Below are 19,887 nucleotides of genomic sequence, written 5' to 3'. Positions count from 1 at the left end.
GAAAAATAATTAAATTAATTAGAAGAGACACACATTGAAGAAAGTGTTCGTGTAGGCGTAGCTTTTCTTTGTCAACGACAAAAGATATATTATTTCTCTAATCTTTATTAATTGATATATATTTTAATGCTGATATAATGTAATTATAAATCATCTGATGATTTCTTATTCAAGTCTTGCGAAGGATTGTTGATCAGTTCTTCTGCTACTGTGATGGCCTCAACCATGCCGATGGTTGTTTTGATCTCTTCATCTGATTCTTTTGGCCGATTTTTCAATCCAACGGATTTGAGAGATTCGACCAAAGCTTCTGTAGTTTTCTCCTCTTCTTCAACCTGCAATTACAATATGCCACTTGTAATGATTAATTTTAGTAACGTGTATACATTTGGTTAAAAATTATCCAATATCCCCTTTATTTGGATCTTTTTCAATAGTGTATTTATGATCGTTATCTAATTTTAAGTGTAATATATAATTTAAACGTGTAATTTTAAGGGCATCGAAAATCTTTGCGAGCACTATGTGTCTATGCCACATGTTTATAATTGAGTGCGCAACTATCATTTTTGAATGTGAATAAAATACTCAATCCTTTTTATTATATAGTCCTATTTTTTTTTCTACAGATTAAGAAAAATCATTGAAAAAACAAATTTTATGTAAACTTTTTACTTTTTTCCTATTTTATGTATTATAAAAAATGATTGCACAAAAAGTCATGCTATTAATAGAGATATATTAGTAAAAAAAAAAAGAATAATATATTATTAAATATAATGTATATTTATATATTTGGGATAAATAAAAAATGAAACATAGACTTATATAATTGAGACGGAGAAAATATAAGATAAATTTATATATAAAACCTTATCGAGAAAAACATCAATTTCCCCAGCATGCTTAGCAGCCCTTTCAGCCAAACTCTCCACTAAATCCACCGTCTCTCTTAATTTACTACCTTGGGGAAGATCCTCCCCCACATCCTCCGCCACCTTCTCCACCACCTCCGCCACTTCTTTCACCGCCTCCACCAAATCATCCGTCGTCTTCAACGTTGCTTCAATTTTATCTGAAAATTAAGCACAAGTACATACATAATTATATATATGTTAAATCGATCGTATTTAACAAATCGTACGCGTGTAACAACACTGGTGATCCGATAATTTTTACGTGCTTTTAATTTCTACAAATGGTCCCCATTTGTAATTGACAAAAGACGCAACTACGGCCCTCACTATAGCCACAACCCAGCTCCTGCAATAATAGAGTATATTAACACGTACACCACTTGGGTAATTAAATAATTATATATAAATATATAGTACTTAACAATAGAATTAAGCAAATTAAACTTTAATTTTATGGATGGATATTTGATTGTACTCACAAGGCGTTGAAAGGAGAACCAGGCGGTGCCGGAGGTCCCGGGTCAACGCCGCTACGCACGATCAACTCCCTAAATTCAAAATTCATTCCAAAAAAAATAAAAAAAATAAAAGATCGGATCTCTTATATATATGCACTCTTTAAATGGAAGAAAATTTTCATTTAAAATTATAAAAAAATATCTTCTATATATATGATGAGATGACTAGAAATTGATGAACGTAAGTACTACACAAATTAAGTAATGAAAACATACCTTTTGGTATTGTTGCTGATCACCACCTGCAGACTTTGGAATGATCCATGCTTGGGATTGAATGGCAAGTTTGATGCGAAAGGATTGAAAGAATATTTTACACTTTCTTGAGACCTTTGACGGAGTTTATAAACGTATGGTGATCGGATTCTCGGTTGCGTCGATTCGAAGAAGGTGTATTCCATTCTCATGAACATCATAACTAAATTTTAAATAAAAATTTCTTGGTTTTATTCTTTATAATTAGAAGGTGAAGAAGAAAAGTTTCATCAACTACTCCCATTATATATCCTCAACCTAGCTAGCTAGCTAGGACCAAAGTTGAGGTTGCGGGGTGGAAATAATAAACAAAGGGTGGAAAATGAGACATGGACTTTTCCAAGACACTATTCATTAATCTTTTTTATTTTTATTTTTTATGAACACTATTCATTAATGGTTGGAATACCGAATCAAAATATCAAATTTTTGGGATACCGTATATATATATATATATATATATATATATTTGGTGCATCAAATTTTTTTTCGGTATTTATACAATATTAATATGGATTTTTTACATAACAAAATTTCGAAATTTCGATATCGGTATTTTAGAAAAGTTAATCTCATTTCTTGTGATCAATAGGTTGCTTTTGATATTGTTCTGTTGGTCCTGCGTAAAATTCGGCCTATTAGATCACATTCATAAATACTAATGTATTTTTTTTTTTGAGGAATAATAATGTATTTTTTGGAAGAGAATAAAAATGTACTTTTATTAAATTTAAATTTAAGGGTTGGAGTACGAATATTTTTAGATTCGATATTGTGCTCTAAATTAACTATATATTGTGTCTAGTGAGTATTAATGAATTTCTGTAATTATTGGCAAACTCCGAACGATATTGTGATCGATATATATATATATATATATATATAGATATAGTGTGTGTCATTGTACACGCTGAGTTCTTGAAGATTTTTACATGTTTGCCTAATCGTTTTTTTCCCTAAGAGTAACTAAGTTTTAATAAAAAAAAATATGAAAAAACTGCAATTTTGGTCCTTTATATTTGTCACTTTGCGATTTCGGTTCTCTATGATTTTATATTTCAGTTTTAATTAGTCCTGCATACTTTGATTTTTGGAAATTTCAGTCTTTTAATTTTATTTGAAAATGATTATGTGACACTATACACGTTAGCTCTACATCAGTTATGTATTTTGACACATCAGAAAAAATACTAAAATTGCCAAAAAAAATAAAGATAGAAGACTAAAACTAAAATATGAAAATATAGAGAACCATAATCGCAAAATAACAAACATACAAGATTAAAAAAATAATTTTTCCATAAAATATTGAGCAGTTATATTGTAAATATTTGCAATACTAAATATATTTGTAATTCATGTGGATAAGGTGAGAATTTTTATATAAATAATTTAGCAATTACTAAACATATTTGTTCTAACTTATAACTGGTCATGTGGATAATTTTGAGAAATTTAAATTAAAAAAATTAGCAATTATAAATATATGTGTACTTTGTTTTGGTTTTCTTATGAGATAGACGTAATACCGTTATCTGAATTCTGAAAAATGGTCAAGTTGATAGATTAATAAGGGATTAACCTTTGTAGTATGTCACAAATTTGAACCACATCCCCATATATGGATCGAATCGAGTCCTCATCTTCATGGTCTATAGAAATATATCAAAGAATAATAATTCCGATCGAATTATTCAAATTATTAATCGTCACATTCCTAGCTATGTATGAACGATATAAATGTACACTTGATATATATATTATATATATACATTCATACATCAAATAATGAATATAATTTAACTATAACACTTCTATAATACACATTTCTATACTTTTATTTACGCATGATCAACCATTTTTTACTTCTTTTTTGTGCTCATTGTTTTCTTGATACCCCACCAGAGTTTGAACAATGTTTCCAACCTCTTCTTCAGCTTCCTGAAACTGGAAATTGCGTACATATTTATTATTACACAATTAACACTGTACGTTATCCACACATTTAGGTTCGTACGAGGATAAACAATTGCAATATTATAATTAAAGCATTAGTTATAAATTTTTTTACTCAATTGACTAAATCAGGTGTGTAATCAAATAAGGCACGATACATACGGGACTAACTAATATATCATCTGTTGCTAAAGTCTTTTCAAGCAACTAATAAAATAATTAGGCACCGTCTAACGACTTATCCAATCTTGTTGGCTAAACTATTTAATAATTGACGGTCAGATTTCTAATCTTTAATTACCTAAACCCAGATTAATCACTTCATCGCGTTTTATCCTTATTTTATTTTATTTTTTCCACGACACTATTTAATTATTTGGAAAAAAAACTAGGAAATGTGGTTCAAAATTGTCATGCAATTAATTAAGTAGTTGATTTGATTACCTTCTTAATGGCGTCTTCCACCGTATGAGCATCTTTAGCTGTTTCTTCAGCCACTTCCTCCACAATAACAACCACTTTCTTGAGTTTTCCACCGTCCGGGAGGTCACCGGAGATGTCCACCGCAACTTTATCGACGACCTCCGCCACCTTTTCGACTACTTCTGCTATCTCTTCGACTATTTCCACCGTGTCATCAACATCCTCTACAAGTTTTCAAGAAGAGAAATACTAATTATTTCTTGCATAAATTTTGTTTCTATTTTAATCCAAAAAATTGCTTAAAAGAACATTATAAGGAATATAATTGATGTGGATGTTTCAGTTGGAATTGGAACTTACTTTTGAATTTTATAAAGTATCCCCATTTATTGGTCGCAAAAGGCAACACGACTGTTAGAGCTATTCCAAGAATCCAACTCCTGCATGCATTATCAAATTTAATTTTCACAAATAGGATTTTATTGTTTCTCAAGAAATGGGAGTAAGACACACATATTGATTATCTGTTCCCAAAATCTAGTTTTCTGAGTTTACATCATAGTATAAAATTTATCGCGATCTTTTAGAGCCGAGCTGCAAATCGATTTTGGTATATTTTTCAGTTCTTAAATGTTCAAAATGTTATAAACTTATACAAATTAATTTTACTTTCATAGGCATGTTTTATTGGTTGCCAGTACTGCCACAGAATTATTGGGTATACATGGCGTACGTGTAGTTCCTAAATAAAGTACTTACGACAAATTTGATGAAGATGGAGGTGTTGGTGACGGTACTGCATCCGCTGGAACACCATTAATCATAGAAAAATTCCTGGTAAAAATGAGAAAGAAAGAAAAAGAATCATGACACGTGAAAATTAAGACCAAATTAAAAAAAAATGGCAATATGTAAAAGAAGGTGAATTTTTTTCAAAATGATCTTTTAAATTATAAGCATATTTTGAGGCATATTTTGAGTTTTGGTTCTTGAATTGTCAAAATTTAGACATAATGTAATAAACACGGGTTTTTTTTTCACTTTAGGTCCTTTTGTTCTTCTCCGAAGTATCAATTAGTACGATCTATGATATTCCTGACATAATGCAGATATTGTTGGGAATGCAATCAAAGTCCCATATTGAAAGATCATGAGTTAATAAGATGGAATAATATCTCCATTGATATGAGACTTTTTAGATAAATTTCAAAAGCAAATCCATGAGTCTTTAGGCTACTTACCTTCTATAGTACTTTTGCGATCCGGTGTAATTGCTAAGATACCGATATCCCAAACTTTGGGTTCCAAAGAGTGTTTGACGCTCATATAAATTACAAGCGGGAGAAAGAAGTTGAGACGCATGAAATGATGAACAAAATCTTGAAGTCGACGTGATAAATCTTCTTGTAGACATATATAACTCGATGGATGCAACAATGCTTTGGGGAATTAAAGAAAGGACTGATCAATATATAAAATAATTGTACAAATTTTTCTCTAAAGGATGAGCAAGGGTTAATAATATATAGAAGGGTAAATTCGTGGTGGGTATATATATAGGAAATAGCTAGTATATATTTTGTGGTATGAGGGGAACTTTCTTGGAGAGCCCAAAAACAATGAGGTTTTTTGAATAAACTTGTTGATGGCTTTTAGACACGCATAATCGTTTTGAACAAGGAGGGAAGAAAAGTAAGACAAGAATCCATTATTGAAAAAATTTGAAAGATTCCGTTTACTTTACGATCAAGTTAAAATTTAACATTGACTTTTTGTTTGGTATAATAGAAAAAGATGTACATGTAATATGATAAATGTAATTAATTTGAAGGCCGCTGGGAAATGAAAATAACGCAACTTTGCATTCTAATTATATATAGATTCATCACAATCTGCATCGAAGTTATGGATTGAGCTGGAAATATTCATGATATTATCTGATTACTGGGCAAGAATTAAGTATTTGATTATTTGTTTAATTAGTGCCTTGAACTTCAGGCGTTTAATTGCCTCAATATGGCAGAGCAGGGGTAGTAATTAGTATTATACACCATGTATTACAAATATTTTACTGTATTACAAATGAATTCTACTACTAACCTATCAATCAATTTTTTTTTAAATCCATAAAAAGTCCGTCGATTGATTTCAGTAAATTATTATTATTTTTTTTTTTAAAAAGAGGTATTTGCGCTTCTTTCCAATTTTCATCATAGGATTGTTGATATGATGTTAGACATATCATCAATGTGTGGTACTATGCTACGTTAGTGCTTTAACGAGGAAGAAGTGGAATCGAAATTTAAAACTGCATGCAAATTCTTACACTAAAACAATAAATTGACGGACAAAATGACCAAAAATATAAATTCGTTTTTTTTTCCTCCTACGTAATCTATATCGTGGCCTTTTGTTTTCGGATAGTGACCAAAAGCTAATTATTTTAAGTAATAACTGAAGTTATTTGAGTGTGTATATAAAACACTGAAATATATCTTCCTACGAAACTTTGTTCAATATATATAATATAAGGGAAAATAAGTTTTTTAGTTCAATAACTTTACTTTTTTTGGGTTTTGGTCCATTAACTTTTTCGATGTGAGTTTTGGTACACTAACTTTGCAATTTTATTGTTTTTTTGTCCAACTGCATACGTGTCAACTTCTGATTGGTCCACGTCATCATTTTGGACCAATCAAAAGTTGACACATATGCAGTTGGACCAAAAAATAATGAAATTGCAAAGTTAGTGTATCAAAACCCACATCGAAAAAGTTAATGGACCAAAACTAAAACATAGACAAGTTAATGGACCAAAAAACTTATTTTTCCTATAATATAAAACGGGATAGTTAGCCAAATAATTTTGATCAAATATTTACTTTTCAAGTTTTTTTTCTTTGTTCGAAGATCTCTTTGGAGTATATTAAGAATGCACTTGGGAGAGGTATATTTCAAAAACTTGGTTTGATTAATGTTATATTTCAAAATTTCTCAGCTCATTATTATTATTATTATTATTATTATTTTTTTTTTTTTTTTTTTTCCCCCCCCCCTCGATTGCCAACTTCTACTTGCCTAACTTATCCAAATCTTGGTAGGAGAATATGGGAAATGCATGCATGCTTCTTTAGCCGCCGCAGAAAATTCAACCCACCATGCACCCATTAATTATAGGAAAAATTGCTTTTTAGTCTTGTATATTTGTCACTTTGCGATTTTGATCATCTATATTTTCAGATTTCAGTTTTAGTCCGTTATCTTTATTTTTTTTTTTGTAATTTTAGTTCTTTTTTGATATGATGCTGATGTGACATCAATTTAGTGCTGATATAGAGCTGACGTGTATAGTGCCACGTAAGAATTTTCGAATAAAACGGACTGAAATCGCCAAAAATTGAAACATGCAGGACTAAAACTGAAATATGAAAATATAGAGGTTCGAAATCGCAAAGTGACAAACATAAAGAACCAAAAGTGCAGTTTTTTCTTAATTATATTAATTAATAATTAGAATAAGCCTTAGTCCCGGCCGCGCGTTTTAACGTATGGGGATTAATGGCGGCCTGCGTGAATAATACAATATAATACACAGTAACATCTTCTTTTTTTTAAAGAAAAATAATACAGTAACATCTTAAAAACATACCAAAATTTCCTATGGGACACTTTCATTGCGTTTATTTTATTTATAATTACATTATTTATATATGATAAAATGAAATGAAGTACAATTGTGATGGAGCCTCATGGAGGGAGTATCTACTGTAATAGAAATTAGAAAATGAATAGATAAATTATAAATGAATGATATAAATCAAAGAATTATCGTGCTTACAATATTTACTCGGTACATATATACCCACTCCAATTAATTAATATACACTGGAGTGTGTGTGTGTGTGTGTAAATTTACATTTTCTGCAATACATCGTCATTTGCTTGTTCATAATTCTCACGGGCGCTATGTACTTGCTTACGATGCTCTTGGGCTTCTTCCACCAAGGATTCAACAAATTCCTCTACTTTTTCTTCCGCTTCATGTACCTAAAATTTAGTTTTAAAAAATCAGTATATATATATATATATAACTAACCAATTTTAAATTTATACAAATTTTTCTGTGGAAATATTTGTTGTGATCATAAAAATCATGATGTTGCATGCATGCATGTTACCTTATGAATTAAATCTTCGACCAAATGAGCGTCATTACCAACTGTTTCAGCCACATTTTCAACAAAATCCACGGCTTTTCTGAGTGTTCCGCCTTCCGGCAGATGATCGGCGATGTCCTCCGCCACTTTCTCCACTCCCTCCGCCACCTTTTCCACCACCTCTGCTATTTCTTCTATTGTATCCACCACCATCTCAACTTCATCTGATGAGCCAACATATATTAATCGGGTCCATTGATTAAATATACATATTTTCTTGTAAAAAATAACGAAATTATGAAACCAGGGAATATACAACTTACTTCTGATTCTGAGAAGTGAGCCCCATTTGTGTGTGAAAAATGGTAGAACCAATGTTACAACTACTCCCACAACCCAGTTCCTGCATAAATAAATACCCATATATATACATACATTCAGCATAAATTGAAAAAGATCAACCCACGTAAATGCATGAAGATAAATTAATGCAAATTTAGCTTACAGTAATTGGAACGGAGGCTCGGAAGACGGCGGAACTCCCGGCTGAATAGCACCAAATACGGTAAAATTCCTGAAGAAAGAAAGAATCAAGCAACGATCTTTTTTAACATCAGCCAGCCAAAAAATATATATATATTACAAGAACTAATGAACAATTAATATACATATTAATCAAGATTGCTGATATTAATTTACCTCTGAAGCTTGTGATTCTTCGGAACCCGTCTGATACTCAAGAATTTTTCACCCAGAAAAAGGGTTCCATCTCTCCGGACAGAGAAATTTGAAGACGAATACGGCAATCCGGTCTTCGGTTTGTACGAGGATCTGACAGGGATTGTGAGACTCTGAGAAATCAATGAACTTGTCGTCATCAACATTAGATCTTCAAAAAATGACGTTTCGATTATTAATATAGTTCTTGATAGGATAAATGGTAATGAAATTATTTGATGCAAATAGGCGTTAGTAGTTAATAACTTGATTTTCTTGGGTATTTATAAAGAGTAGGTGTAGAAAATCGTTAGCCGACACGCTGAGTGTTCAACAAGATATAATAATTATATTATATATTATCGCCTTTGAATATTCTTATTTACCCTTTGACTTTCAACTTCGTGGATATAATTAATTAATTAAGTTAATGTTTTTTTAGTTCTAGAAAGTCCATATCTTTGTAGTATATATCATTTCGTTTACTTGACTTGTATAACACGATGGTGCTGAATTGGATTTGTATTGTACTATCAACTTGTACCTTTTCCCCCACGAGTTTTGCTGTCTAATTGGGTCCATTTTGGCAAATTCGTTAAAGGGTACTTGATATTTGAATATGTCAATTGATTCGGGTTCGAGCTTTTGGGGCAATTATATCAGGGTGGATGTTTGTTGAAAAGTAAAAACTATTGACTGGTTCCAATAAAATTAAATTTACAAATGATTTACTAATTAAATGGATAAGATCATTTGAAACATAGATTTGGTTTCATTCAGCATGAATATATCTTCTAAGCTAAGCACCCTCTTTAATAACTAATATGCATTTAATTTCATAGAACTTTAATTTAATTTTACAAAAATGTCTTCATTTCCTTTTCTTTTTTTTTTTTTTTACTTTAAAATTCCTTAAAACTTATTTCCAATAATATCTCAATACTTATCCACGGTGGTTTATAAATCAACACAACTTTAACCAACATCATCTAGTTCTTAAATTTCCAAATATTTTATTTTGATTCAAATCATGTGCTATATATACACTAGTATATATAAAAACTTCGTACTATGTCCAAGTGGCAATTTGCAAAACTAACCATCAAAGATTCACATAGAGGAAATTTTTGAATTCCCAAACATTAATTAGGTCCTAACTTGAAATCATAGTACATGATAAATGCTTTTTTTTTTAATTGGGATTGAAATCCGATCCATCAACATATTAATTTTGGTATATGAATAAGATAAATATATTACATCATCATCATAATTATATAGGAAAAATTGCAAATTTAGTCATGTATGCTTGTCACTTTGCGATTTTGGTCCTCTATGTTTTCATATTTCAGTTTTAGTCCTACATGTTCTGATTTTTGGCGATTTTGGTCCTTTTTATTTAAAAATTCTTACGTGGCACTGTACACGTCAGCTTCATATCAGCACTGAATTGGTGACACGTCAGCGCCACATCGAAAAAAGGACTAAAATTGCCAAAAAAATAAAGATAGCAGACTAAAACTAAAATCTAAAAATATATAGTACTGAAATCGCAAAGTGACAAATATACATGATCAAAAACGCAATTTTCCCTAATTATATATAAAACATGCATCTCCCCACTAGATTTTGACCCACAAACTCCCCTTGGGAACAATCAAGGAAACATCACAATTCACACATGATACTCCTCAAGCTGAACATCCTGAGCCTTCAACGGCACATAATCTCCCAAATAAGCCTCCAAATGATCCGAAAGAGCCGACTTATCGATGTTTTCGTGGTGATACGACTTGCACACGAAATAAATAATGGTTTGCAAAACCAGACCAAACAAAATCAACTTGAACAGAAGCAACAAACACAGAGCCCCATACCCAATAATCCGTAAGGTCTCAGAACCTCTCCATCCAATTGCAAACACAACACAAGCTCTGAAAAACCAGTATATCATTCCCAAAGATAGATTCAGCATGAAGAAAATAACGGTGGCCACGATCATCTTCCCTTTGATCAAATCTTTACTCTTCAACATGGCCTTAAATCCATGCAAATCCTCCAACACCGAAACGACGCTCGCCAGATGCCAAATTATGCTCATGTAAACAAACCCTATTGGATACAACATCACTACGAGCAACAAAATCCCCGGGCCGAGTCCCCGTACGTAAGCAATGGTGACGGCCCAGAGATATATGATCAAACCAAAAAGCATGTTGTAACAAAAGACAGCTAGAAAAGCACAGAGAAAAGTGACCATCACTCTCTTCCAAACCTTGGGAACGACACTCATGACTTTCCTAAACGTTATTTCGCGCGAAGTGTACGCACAAGCGACGGTATAAACCACGGCAGAAGTCGAAAGAAGGGAGAAAATAAGCAAGAAAGTGAAGTAAAGACCCTTCAAGAGGATGTATGTGGCCCATTCGGATGATACTAAGTCGGAAAGCCTGTCGTACTTTGGCGTGCCGGCTTCGGTATGATGTAGTCGGAATTCATTGAATCGGATCTTCCAGTAGAGGGTTGTGGATACTTCTTCATGAGCTAGGAAGATGAAGGCGAGTGGGAGGATTAAAGTGAGAGTTATTTGGCTGAAGATTTTCTTCCATCTGAAAATAAGTTTGTAGGCTTCGAAATATATGCCAAACACCCCAAGAAATTGCATCTCTTCTTGTTCTAAATCCATCGTGTTATACAGAATTTTTCTGTAATCTTTTTGGCAGAAACTTTGCGTGGAAGAGGGCGATAGAATATTGGGGAGGGTAAACGAGAGTTGTTGGACTTTAATTATCTTGTAAGGACTTTTTCTTGATCATGTCATCAAAATTTGTTTTTCATTTCGTGTATTTGTTGTGTGGGCCGGCAAAAAACTATGTCATAAGAATTAATTAATCATATTAAAATGTTCGTTTTTTATATATAGTTGATGATATTCTATCATTCTATATATGTTTTCGATTAATTATGTTGTGATCATTATAAATCATGAGAAAAATCAGATCTATTTTAGATTTTCATGTTACATAATCTTAAAAAATTGTGTGCTGACATAACCATGAAATGGAGTGTGATTTAATAAATAAAATAGATAACTTGGCAAATTAATTGTGGAATAAAATGTTTAGTAATAAAAACTTGACTTTAATTTGGAAATTCGTGGTAGATATTAATTAATGACGACGTTTCGAGGATATATCCAAGCCTTTGGTCGCTTGAATATTCTGCGAACGTGTAAATTACCTGGAAGAGACAAAATAAAATAAAATAAAATAAAATAAAATAAAATAAAATAAATCCATAGGGACGATGTTTTCCGTGTCATTTCATTGAATAATATTCAGCCATCATAATCCGACAAATAAAAAAATATTACATTAGCAGAAGCAATAGTTGTATTCAGAACCACTCAAAAAAAAAAATTAGTTGTTATACGAAGACTTTTATTAATAAATTTATATATATATATATAAAAAAAGGTTATAAGAATAATGGAGTAGTTGTGTTTATATATATATATATATATATGTATATATATAAGGTTATAAGAATAATGGAGTAGTTGTGTAGTTACCGTAGTTGATATCTCAAATTTATCATTTTTACATGTTTTAATTAACTCGAGATTTTTTTTTCCCATGAAATTATTATTTTAGAAAATAGCACTTTTTTTTTTTCTTTTCTTCTATTTTATTTTTTATTTCCTCTCTTGTCGTCTTCGTCGGCATGACACTTTACTTGGAAGCCCGAAAAAATATGTTATATGTAATTTGATCTGAATTTTGGTCCAACATATATGCGATCTATCAGTCCCCGTTACCCACATCCAAATGTAATCCTAGCCCAAATATAATTAATTTGGCTATTCAAAGCCCAATTAGAATCTGGCTTGGTGATGTTAATTATTAGCCAGTTTCTTGCTAAAGTAGAGTAATGTTTTCAGGGAATAAAAATTCACCGTCCCACTCAACATCTATTGTTTGAGATTCATTTTAGAGCAGTCAAAGACTCAAATTAGTCTAGTTTATCGAGTTGGTACCTCATTTTGACTGCTCTATTTCTTATACAAGATGAGTCTGTCACATTACAAATATGAGAAAAAAACTCGGTTTGTATTTTTGTTTTGTATTGTTTCTTCTTATTGTTTTTCACCATTTCAATATTCTTTTCAATTTTTCATATTTTTATGAAATCGGATTTCGCATACTTCATTTATCATGAGATGTGCCTTTCAGACATACATTATGAATTAATATAATATGTAATCTGCAGAATGCAGATCAATTCTCGAAGCAACTTGTGATGATTAAGTCATGACAAATATCAACACACGATTTATTTTTTCACAATATAGCCTCATTTAATACACGAGTTCGCATGCTCCAGTCCATTGATCCCTCACATTTTATATGAACACAAAATCCAATATTTTTCCCAAGAAATCAATTTGTGTTTTATATTATTCTACCCGTTTGGAATAAACTTGGCCGAAATTTCGAATAAATATCCTATCTAAATTAAAAAACAGAACAAAATCAAACATGTATCGCCGCTTCTTACCTGGTTCTCTAGTTAAAGCACTTGGGATCGAGATCTTATAAAATTTAGGTGGGCCGGATTGAGGGATATGGGCTGAAAAAGGTGTCGGCTCGTGTTTCTATACTACACTTAATTAAAATTAAAACTAGCATAAATATTTTTAAAATTAAATTATTGATTATATTTGTTTTACTATAATTTATAAAATCAGGTACTTATTGAATTTTTTTTTTTTTTTTTTTACAATTATACGATTGAGCCCTAATCGTGCCAATTTCAGAGTTATATTTGATTATCTCGCTAAAGGTGGAGTTTATGGTCTCCGAGAGATATCTTTCAATTTGTTAAATTTTAAAATATCGTTTTGTAACTTATGTTAAAAATGAGAATTTAAATTCAAATATTTTAAAATTGCAAAAAATTTGAAATAAAAAAATTAACTGCACACTGAAACTATTTGCAAAATTAAATATTGTGCTATGCAAATTCAAGAAATAGTAAATTTAATATTTACCATCAACTTGAATATTTTTTGTTCAACATGAGAACTTTAAAATCGGATTTGAAATATTCAAAATCCAACGAAACAGGTTTTTTATTTTAATTTTATGATTTCGCATGAGACATGCATATTTTTTGTAAACCCCTTATAAATTTTAAATTGTATCATATAAAATTTTATATTTTATTTTCAACTAAAATTAAGAGAACGTCAAATTTACATAGCCTCGTTTAATACACGAGTTGAAGATTAATTAATTACCATATTCCTTAGCTTAGATATCATGATATGATCTACGTGAACTCTGCCTAATTAGTAGTGTCATCTTAATTATCTACATATTTCATCCATTACTTGATTTATAAAACCAGAAAATTTAATTATATCATTTTAAATTTTTACTTTCATCGTAATTCCGATGGTCTACAATTCAGCAATATTGATATATACTCTTAACGATCAATCCAATGCAACAAAAATTGCACAACTTAATTGGTTCATGAAAAAAGAGATCTGCACAATCCCTTGATTCTACATTCATCCAATTATATTATATATAGGATTATTTCTTTTTTCACAAAAATTACGAAACGGAAAAATTGCAAATTTGGTCTTGTATGTTTATCACTTTGCGATTTTGGTCCTCTATGTTTTCATATTTCAGTTTTAGTCCTATATGTTCTAATTTTTGGTAATTTCGGTCTTTTTTATTCGAAAATGCTTACGTGTCACTGTACACGTCAGCTCCACATCAGCAGTGAATTGGTGACACGTCAGCGTCACGTCGGAAAAAAGACTAAAATTGCCAAAAAAATAAAGATAGCGGACTAAAATTACTGAAATCTGAAAATATAAAGGACTGAAATCGCAAAATGACAAACATACATGACCAAAAAAACAATTTTTCCATTAAGAAACTATTTTCAAATATCAGTTATACAAAATTTTCAAGTTTAACCCTTATGTAATTATGATGAATACTTAATTATCTACTAATAAAAAATGCACACACTTTGTGTGTGTAGAAGAAAAATGTTTTTTTAAAGCAAATCATGAAGTTAGTGGAAAGTTTTATAGTGAAATACTGGGTAGAAAAGGGTAATTTTGAAATAAATAAATTTGGTGTCCTCAAGGTAGTTACTATAATAGGCACATCTTTTATATAATAGTATAGATATATACTATATTATAAAGTACTAGATCTTGAGAGTAATAATAAAGAAACATGAGAATACATTAACATGCGAGTTCGATGAATTAGTGGACCAAAATCTAAAATAGTGTTATTAGGAGGTGAATTTGACTATTTTCCCAACTAAGTTTTAACCTAGGAATATTGCAACGTTCCAGCTGTAATACTTGCATGAAAAACTGAAACTTATATAATCTGAAATCTGGAATCAAACCTTCGATGCTACAAAATATATTGTAATTAACAAAAATTAAGATACAGTGCTACTAACAAAACCCTATATATCAATTCCATGATCTTCCTCGATCAACATATAATGCTGTATATATGTTTAACTTGAAGGAAAGAAGCTTTTTAATGTTTTGCATGCTAGTCAAGAAGAGATGCTCCCACACCAAGAAAATCTATGAAGGGAACTTTCTTGTTTTCGACCGATATCTCCTCGATCTGATGCTTCATGTTGGATCTCATTTTATGGAGATGACCTGAATCTTCTCCTGTATGTGAGAGAGCCCTATTGTTGTTAAAGGCATCAAATGCTGCTAAATCCCCACATGCACCAAATATCGCGAAATTGTTCTCATGATTTGAACTATTTGATGTAGAACTAAATAATTGGCCTTTTCTTGCCAATGAACCAAGAGAGTTATAATAAGGAGATAATTTATAATCAATAGGCCACAAAAAAGGTAAAGTACTAGTGGAGGAAGATCGGCCGTGTAGTTGGGAAATTCCGCCATTCTCGAAGCTGATTCTCTTGCCAGAACCCTCTTGGAATATTCCTTGATTCTTTGGATAATTAGAGGAGGGTTTGGTGTAATTTGTTGGAGGGTTAATATCTTGAAACCTGTTTTTCTTGTTAAAAAATCTGGAATTTTCTCTTTGCTTTCTAGCCATGATCACATGCCAATGATTCTTCACTGCATTATCAGTTCTACCTGGGAAAAGCCTGGATATAAATGCCCATTTATTGCCATGTAATCTGTGAGCTGCTAGCAATCTTTCTTCTTCTTCTTCTGAAAAAGGCCTTCTGTTTATTCTTGGATCCAGCTGATTAAACCATCTTAATCTACAACTCTTCCCTGCATGGATTAAATCTCATCAATTCTTTAAACTAACATATTATATAATAAAATACATCATGTACTTTAATTTCTTCTGTGTGTATGTATATAGGAACTGGTACGTACACATAACAAATTTTTCGGGGTCATGAAAATTAATTACTAGCTAAGAAAATCGGATCGTGAAAATAATATATAATTTACAAACTGGCTTATAATAAATTATTATACATGCATGTATATCTAGCTGGTATGTATAAAACATAAGGTGATCAACTCAATCTAGTCATGTAATAATTCTTGATGTTGAGTTGCCTCTCGTAATATCTCTTCATAGATTCTTTCTTTTCCTAACAAAGGGCAGATAAAATACTTGTCAAGCTCTTTCAAAAGTACTTCTCATGACGAAAGCTAGCGGCTACCCTAATCCCTATAGAATTTATGGAACTTGAATATTTTATTGATCTCGACATTAGTATAAATACAAAAGTGATCCTAATAAGGTGTAAAGATATACGCAAAATAACTCTCTAACTTACAATGTAATTTACAAGGTAAAAAGATAATGAAAAATTTATACAAATATTGAGAATATCTACAAGAATATTTGCTAACAATCCCAACTCTTCACCTTTTATTTATAATTCAAATTAATTACTGTCACAATTAATCATGGTTTTTTTTTAAAAAAATCTAGAACAGCTCAATTGTGACCTAACACAGGATCTCTTAAAAAAAGGGATTATACCCTAAACAACAATGAGCCCTTAATTGTTGTCTCCATACCTGATCTTCCTTGAAGCTTTTCAGCAATAGAATTCCAGTTTTGGGGGCCGTATTGAAGCACAAGTTGCCGGAGTTTATCATCTTCTGCAGGTCTCCAGTGCCCCCGAGGACAAGTACTACTCCTTGTATCATCGCTCGAACCACCACAAGTTTCATCCATGTATATAATTATCCTTAGATGCCAATCTATTTCAGGAAATTCTATCAAAGGTTTACTGAAAATACATGATCAAAAAAATTATAGATTGAGAGATCACTAGAAGGAAAAAGTAAGCAGTAACGAAAACACAATGGATTGGTTGAGTTTTAGAGAGGTGTGGATATATACTTGAACAGTAACTTGTTTGCTTAATTATTTTTGCACCACAAAATGGACTTTTCTCCTTGATGAGAGAGTACTCTAGCTAATTTATTTTATTTGATGTCACGTCATTGGTTAAAAAATTGTTACTTTTGAGCTAAAATAAACATCTTTAATTTTTATGGAAGTTAAAAGATTAATCTAGATCATTCATTTCTTTGTATTATATATATGTTATCCGAAATATTATTAATTAGAAAGATTTTTTTTATTGTAATTATTTTGGTATTATTTGCCTATTCAAATTTGTGTTTTTCAAAAATATATAGCTTTTAATTCAAAAATTCTGAGAAATGAAACATTTTTTTTATATTTGAAAAAAAATTCCAATTTACTTCTCTAAAACTGACCAACTTATATATATGTCCAACTTTATAATATTCACTGTAATTTATAAATACAATGATATTTAACATATTTAATAAAAATGAACCTTTGGAAATTTAAGAACCAAGGTTATCATTGGCATTTCTTGAAAAATATAACCATCCAATTTGATTAAATTTTTTCTCATGAGCAGAAATCGTTCAGCAACGATAGCTGATCATTGATATTAAAATAAGATTTAGGGAACAGTATGAATTCCATTTACATAAGAAGGAATTATATGAAGAAAATAGAAAATCAAATGAAAAAATAAGTATTACCTCGAATTCGAAAAAAATATCGCAAGGAAAAGATATGAGAAGAATATCATGAACATTACAGATCTACTAGGATTGCAGCGAAACGGAGATTAGAGGCTTAATATATCTTCACGGATATATAATTAAGCCAATTTGCTTGATATGTAATATTTGTAAGGCTTTTAAAGCTTAAGAAATCAACATCAAGATAGCGATTAGAAATTAATTAATTAAAAACATTGTGATCATTTTAAAATCGTTGTTAAGATTGGTGATCTCTCTATATATACACATATACATATGCACGAAAAGTATGACATTATTGAATGCATGTCTCTTTACTTACAAAAGACCAATTAGCCTTAGTTAATAGGGGATTTGATTTTTTTCATAAAAGGAGAAACAAGTACTAAATATTATTTAATAATGCAATTAGTTAACATTTCGCAAGTAATTAGTTTAGCATGTTTGACATCTTTTCGTGGTTGTAAAGATTTCTTTACCTTGAGATTATTTATGAACTGTAAAAATAATTATCAGCAGACGAATAGATCGTATGGACGTGGTTTAATTATGATATAAGTTATTACATAATACACACACAGTTTACAGTAGTCCGTAATCTTAACTTCTTGTATTGGTGAAATTGTTCAAGTGATTCAAAAAGTGTAATTTTCCAAAAAAAATAAAATTATTTCATTTACTATAATGATAGAAAGCTCATATCTTGTGGCTCATAAAATCAACAAATGACAAATTTAATTGAAGAACAACGCAAATAATTGTCAAAAACCCACAACCGGAATCCATCGCACACTGCGTAAACTCCCAAACTGACGCAAGAGCTTATAAACCACGTTAACCAAATAAATCGTAATAGAAAAACTTTGTACAACAAGTTCACTGAAAATGTGTTCTTATAAGAAGGAAACTAAAATTGATAGTATTTTAATCGGTAGTTTATCGTGTGTAGAATCGGCGATGTAGATGTTAAGTGAAAAACAAATTAAAAAATTGATTTCTTAACTGAATGATTATTCCATAAACCACGAAATTGATTGCATGCCTATATAGCTCTCGTATTTTGGTTTAAATATTGTTGATATATATAATACAAGATGTAGTTTATCTATTAACATCACAAATTGTCAAGCATAAAACAGTGCATACATGGTGGTTGCAAAATCAATGTCAAAATCTTAATTAATGTGTGGTGACATGTCTTTATATTATAGGCATTGCCTAATCAAGTTAAAAATGTTCTCCTCCCACTCAGATTTACTTTTTAAAATTGTCTAATGGTGAAACTAAATATGCATGATTAATACAATACTTATTTAAGGTGGTGCGTCTCTTATGACATGTCTGACGGATATTTATTTATATGTCATGAAACGGGTCGAATTTATCCATATACATAAAGTAAAATAATAATATTTTTGACGTAAAAATAAGGGTATGTCTTCTGTGAAACGTTTCGATTCGATTCATATATATAATAAAAAAGTAATATTTCGGAATAAAAAATAATATTTTTATAGGTCGGATCGAATAAGATATTCGTCTCACAAAATTAATATGTAAGATGATCTCACATCAAGATTTTAGTAATTAAAAATACGATTTTAATTATGGGTTAATTCGACTTGAAAGTTCATCTCTCACGGACTTGACTCATGAAACGCTCTCATCTTAAGAGTTTATGTGCTTCATTATATTAATTAATTAATCAATATATTCATGTACAAAAAACAAACGTATATATAACTCTTTTGTACGACACACGGTGGCAAAAGGGATACTTCGATCCTACCCCATGGGCATTACCCCATGGGATAGGTGAAACTCTATCATTGGTCCAAATCATGGGGGCCCCA

General features: G+C 30.7%; 5 protein-coding genes across 6 annotated transcripts; all 5 read right to left on the bottom strand.

Moving 5' to 3' along the window:
• Nucleotide 1: 1 nt before the first annotated feature.
• LOC140866886 (uncharacterized) lies at nucleotides 2-1,958 on the bottom strand. Its single transcript, XM_073271949.1, has 5 exons — nucleotides 1,652-1,958; nucleotides 1,397-1,465; nucleotides 1,184-1,263; nucleotides 873-1,075; nucleotides 2-335 (listed from the first exon to the last, which is right to left on the bottom strand). Exons 1-5 carry the CDS (start codon nucleotides 1,849-1,851, stop codon nucleotides 144-146), a joined length of 744 nt encoding a protein of 247 aa, XP_073128050.1. The 5' UTR covers nucleotides 1,852-1,958; the 3' UTR covers nucleotides 2-143.
• A 1,397-nt stretch (nucleotides 1,959-3,355) lies between these two features.
• LOC140866681 (uncharacterized) lies at nucleotides 3,356-5,640 on the bottom strand. Its single transcript, XM_073271716.1, has 5 exons — nucleotides 5,311-5,640; nucleotides 4,829-4,903; nucleotides 4,430-4,509; nucleotides 4,091-4,293; nucleotides 3,356-3,637 (listed from the first exon to the last, which is right to left on the bottom strand). Exons 1-5 carry the CDS (start codon nucleotides 5,481-5,483, stop codon nucleotides 3,542-3,544), a joined length of 627 nt encoding a protein of 208 aa, XP_073127817.1. The 5' UTR covers nucleotides 5,484-5,640; the 3' UTR covers nucleotides 3,356-3,541.
• A 2,218-nt stretch (nucleotides 5,641-7,858) lies between these two features.
• LOC140867313 (uncharacterized) lies at nucleotides 7,859-9,184 on the bottom strand. Its single transcript, XM_073272389.1, has 5 exons — nucleotides 8,926-9,184; nucleotides 8,732-8,800; nucleotides 8,550-8,629; nucleotides 8,248-8,450; nucleotides 7,859-8,116 (listed from the first exon to the last, which is right to left on the bottom strand). The coding sequence occupies exons 1-5, from the start codon at nucleotides 9,108-9,110 to the stop codon at nucleotides 7,982-7,984; spliced, it is 672 nt and encodes a 223-aa protein (XP_073128490.1). The 5' UTR covers nucleotides 9,111-9,184; the 3' UTR covers nucleotides 7,859-7,981.
• A 1,434-nt stretch (nucleotides 9,185-10,618) lies between these two features.
• Nucleotides 10,619-11,629, bottom strand: LOC140861855 (uncharacterized). The gene has a single exon (XM_073264854.1). The coding sequence runs from the start codon at nucleotides 11,627-11,629 to the stop codon at nucleotides 10,619-10,621; it is 1,011 nt and encodes a 336-aa protein (XP_073120955.1).
• A 3,813-nt stretch (nucleotides 11,630-15,442) lies between these two features.
• On the bottom strand, nucleotides 15,443-18,130 carry LOC140867201 (uncharacterized). 2 transcript variants are annotated; one of them, XM_073272275.1, is made up of 3 exons: nucleotides 18,032-18,130; nucleotides 17,024-17,238; nucleotides 15,443-16,255 (listed from the first exon to the last, which is right to left on the bottom strand). In XM_073272275.1, exons 1-3 carry the CDS (start codon nucleotides 18,085-18,087, stop codon nucleotides 15,543-15,545), a joined length of 984 nt encoding a protein of 327 aa, XP_073128376.1. In that variant the 5' UTR covers nucleotides 18,088-18,130; the 3' UTR covers nucleotides 15,443-15,542. The 2 variants fall into 2 exon arrangements, with proteins under 2 accessions (XP_073128376.1, XP_073128377.1); XM_073272276.1 differs by having other exon boundaries at nucleotides 17,024-17,209; nucleotides 18,032-18,072.
• Nucleotides 18,131-19,887: the final 1,757 nt, after the last annotated feature.

The sequence above is a fragment of the Henckelia pumila genome, chromosome 4 (assembly GCF_033568475.1).
Source record: "Henckelia pumila isolate YLH828 chromosome 4, ASM3356847v2, whole genome shotgun sequence".
NCBI lineage: Eukaryota > Viridiplantae > Streptophyta > Magnoliopsida > Lamiales > Gesneriaceae > Henckelia > Henckelia pumila.
The sequence above is the reverse complement of the archived record's forward strand: the minus strand, read 5'-3'. Positions and strand labels throughout refer to the sequence as shown.

Coding starts and splice junctions, on each gene's coding strand:
- LOC140866886 (XM_073271949.1), bottom strand. CDS start 1,851: ATGATGTTCATGAGAATGGAATACACCTTCTTCGAATCGACGCAACCG. Junction 1,264..1,396: donor GGTTCTCCTTTCAACGCCTT/GTGAGTACAATC, acceptor CTATTATTGCAG/GAGCTGGGTTGTGGCTATAG. Junction 336..872: donor TTGATGTTTTTCTCGATAAG/GTTTTATATATA, acceptor TTGTAATTGCAG/GTTGAAGAAGAGGAGAAAAC.
- LOC140866681 (XM_073271716.1), bottom strand. CDS start 5,483: ATGTCTACAAGAAGATTTATCACGTCGACTTCAAGATTTTGTTCATCA. Junction 4,294..4,429: donor ATACTTTATAAAATTCAAAA/GTAAGTTCCAAT, acceptor GAAAACTTGTAG/AGGATGTTGATGACACGGTG. Junction 3,638..4,090: donor TGGAAGACGCCATTAAGAAG/GTAATCAAATCA, acceptor CGCAATTTCCAG/TTTCAGGAAGCTGAAGAAGA.
- LOC140867313 (XM_073272389.1), bottom strand. CDS start 9,110: ATGTTGATGACGACAAGTTCATTGATTTCTCAGAGTCTCACAATCCCT. Junction 8,801..8,925: donor AAGAATCACAAGCTTCAGAG/GTAAATTAATAT, acceptor TTCTTTCTTCAG/GAATTTTACCGTATTTGGTG. Junction 8,630..8,731: donor GAGCCTCCGTTCCAATTACT/GTAAGCTAAATT, acceptor TTATTTATGCAG/GAACTGGGTTGTGGGAGTAG.
- LOC140861855 (XM_073264854.1), bottom strand. CDS start 11,629: ATGGATTTAGAACAAGAAGAGATGCAATTTCTTGGGGTGTTTGGCATA.
- LOC140867201 (XM_073272275.1), bottom strand. CDS start 18,087: ATGTTCATGATATTCTTCTCATATCTTTTCCTTGCGATATTTTTTTCG. Junction 17,239..18,031: donor ATATTTTTTTCGAATTCGAG/GTAATACTTATT, acceptor ATGTATTTTCAG/TAAACCTTTGATAGAATTTC. Junction 16,256..17,023: donor AAAGCTTCAAGGAAGATCAG/GTATGGAGACAA, acceptor TAATCCATGCAG/GGAAGAGTTGTAGATTAAGA.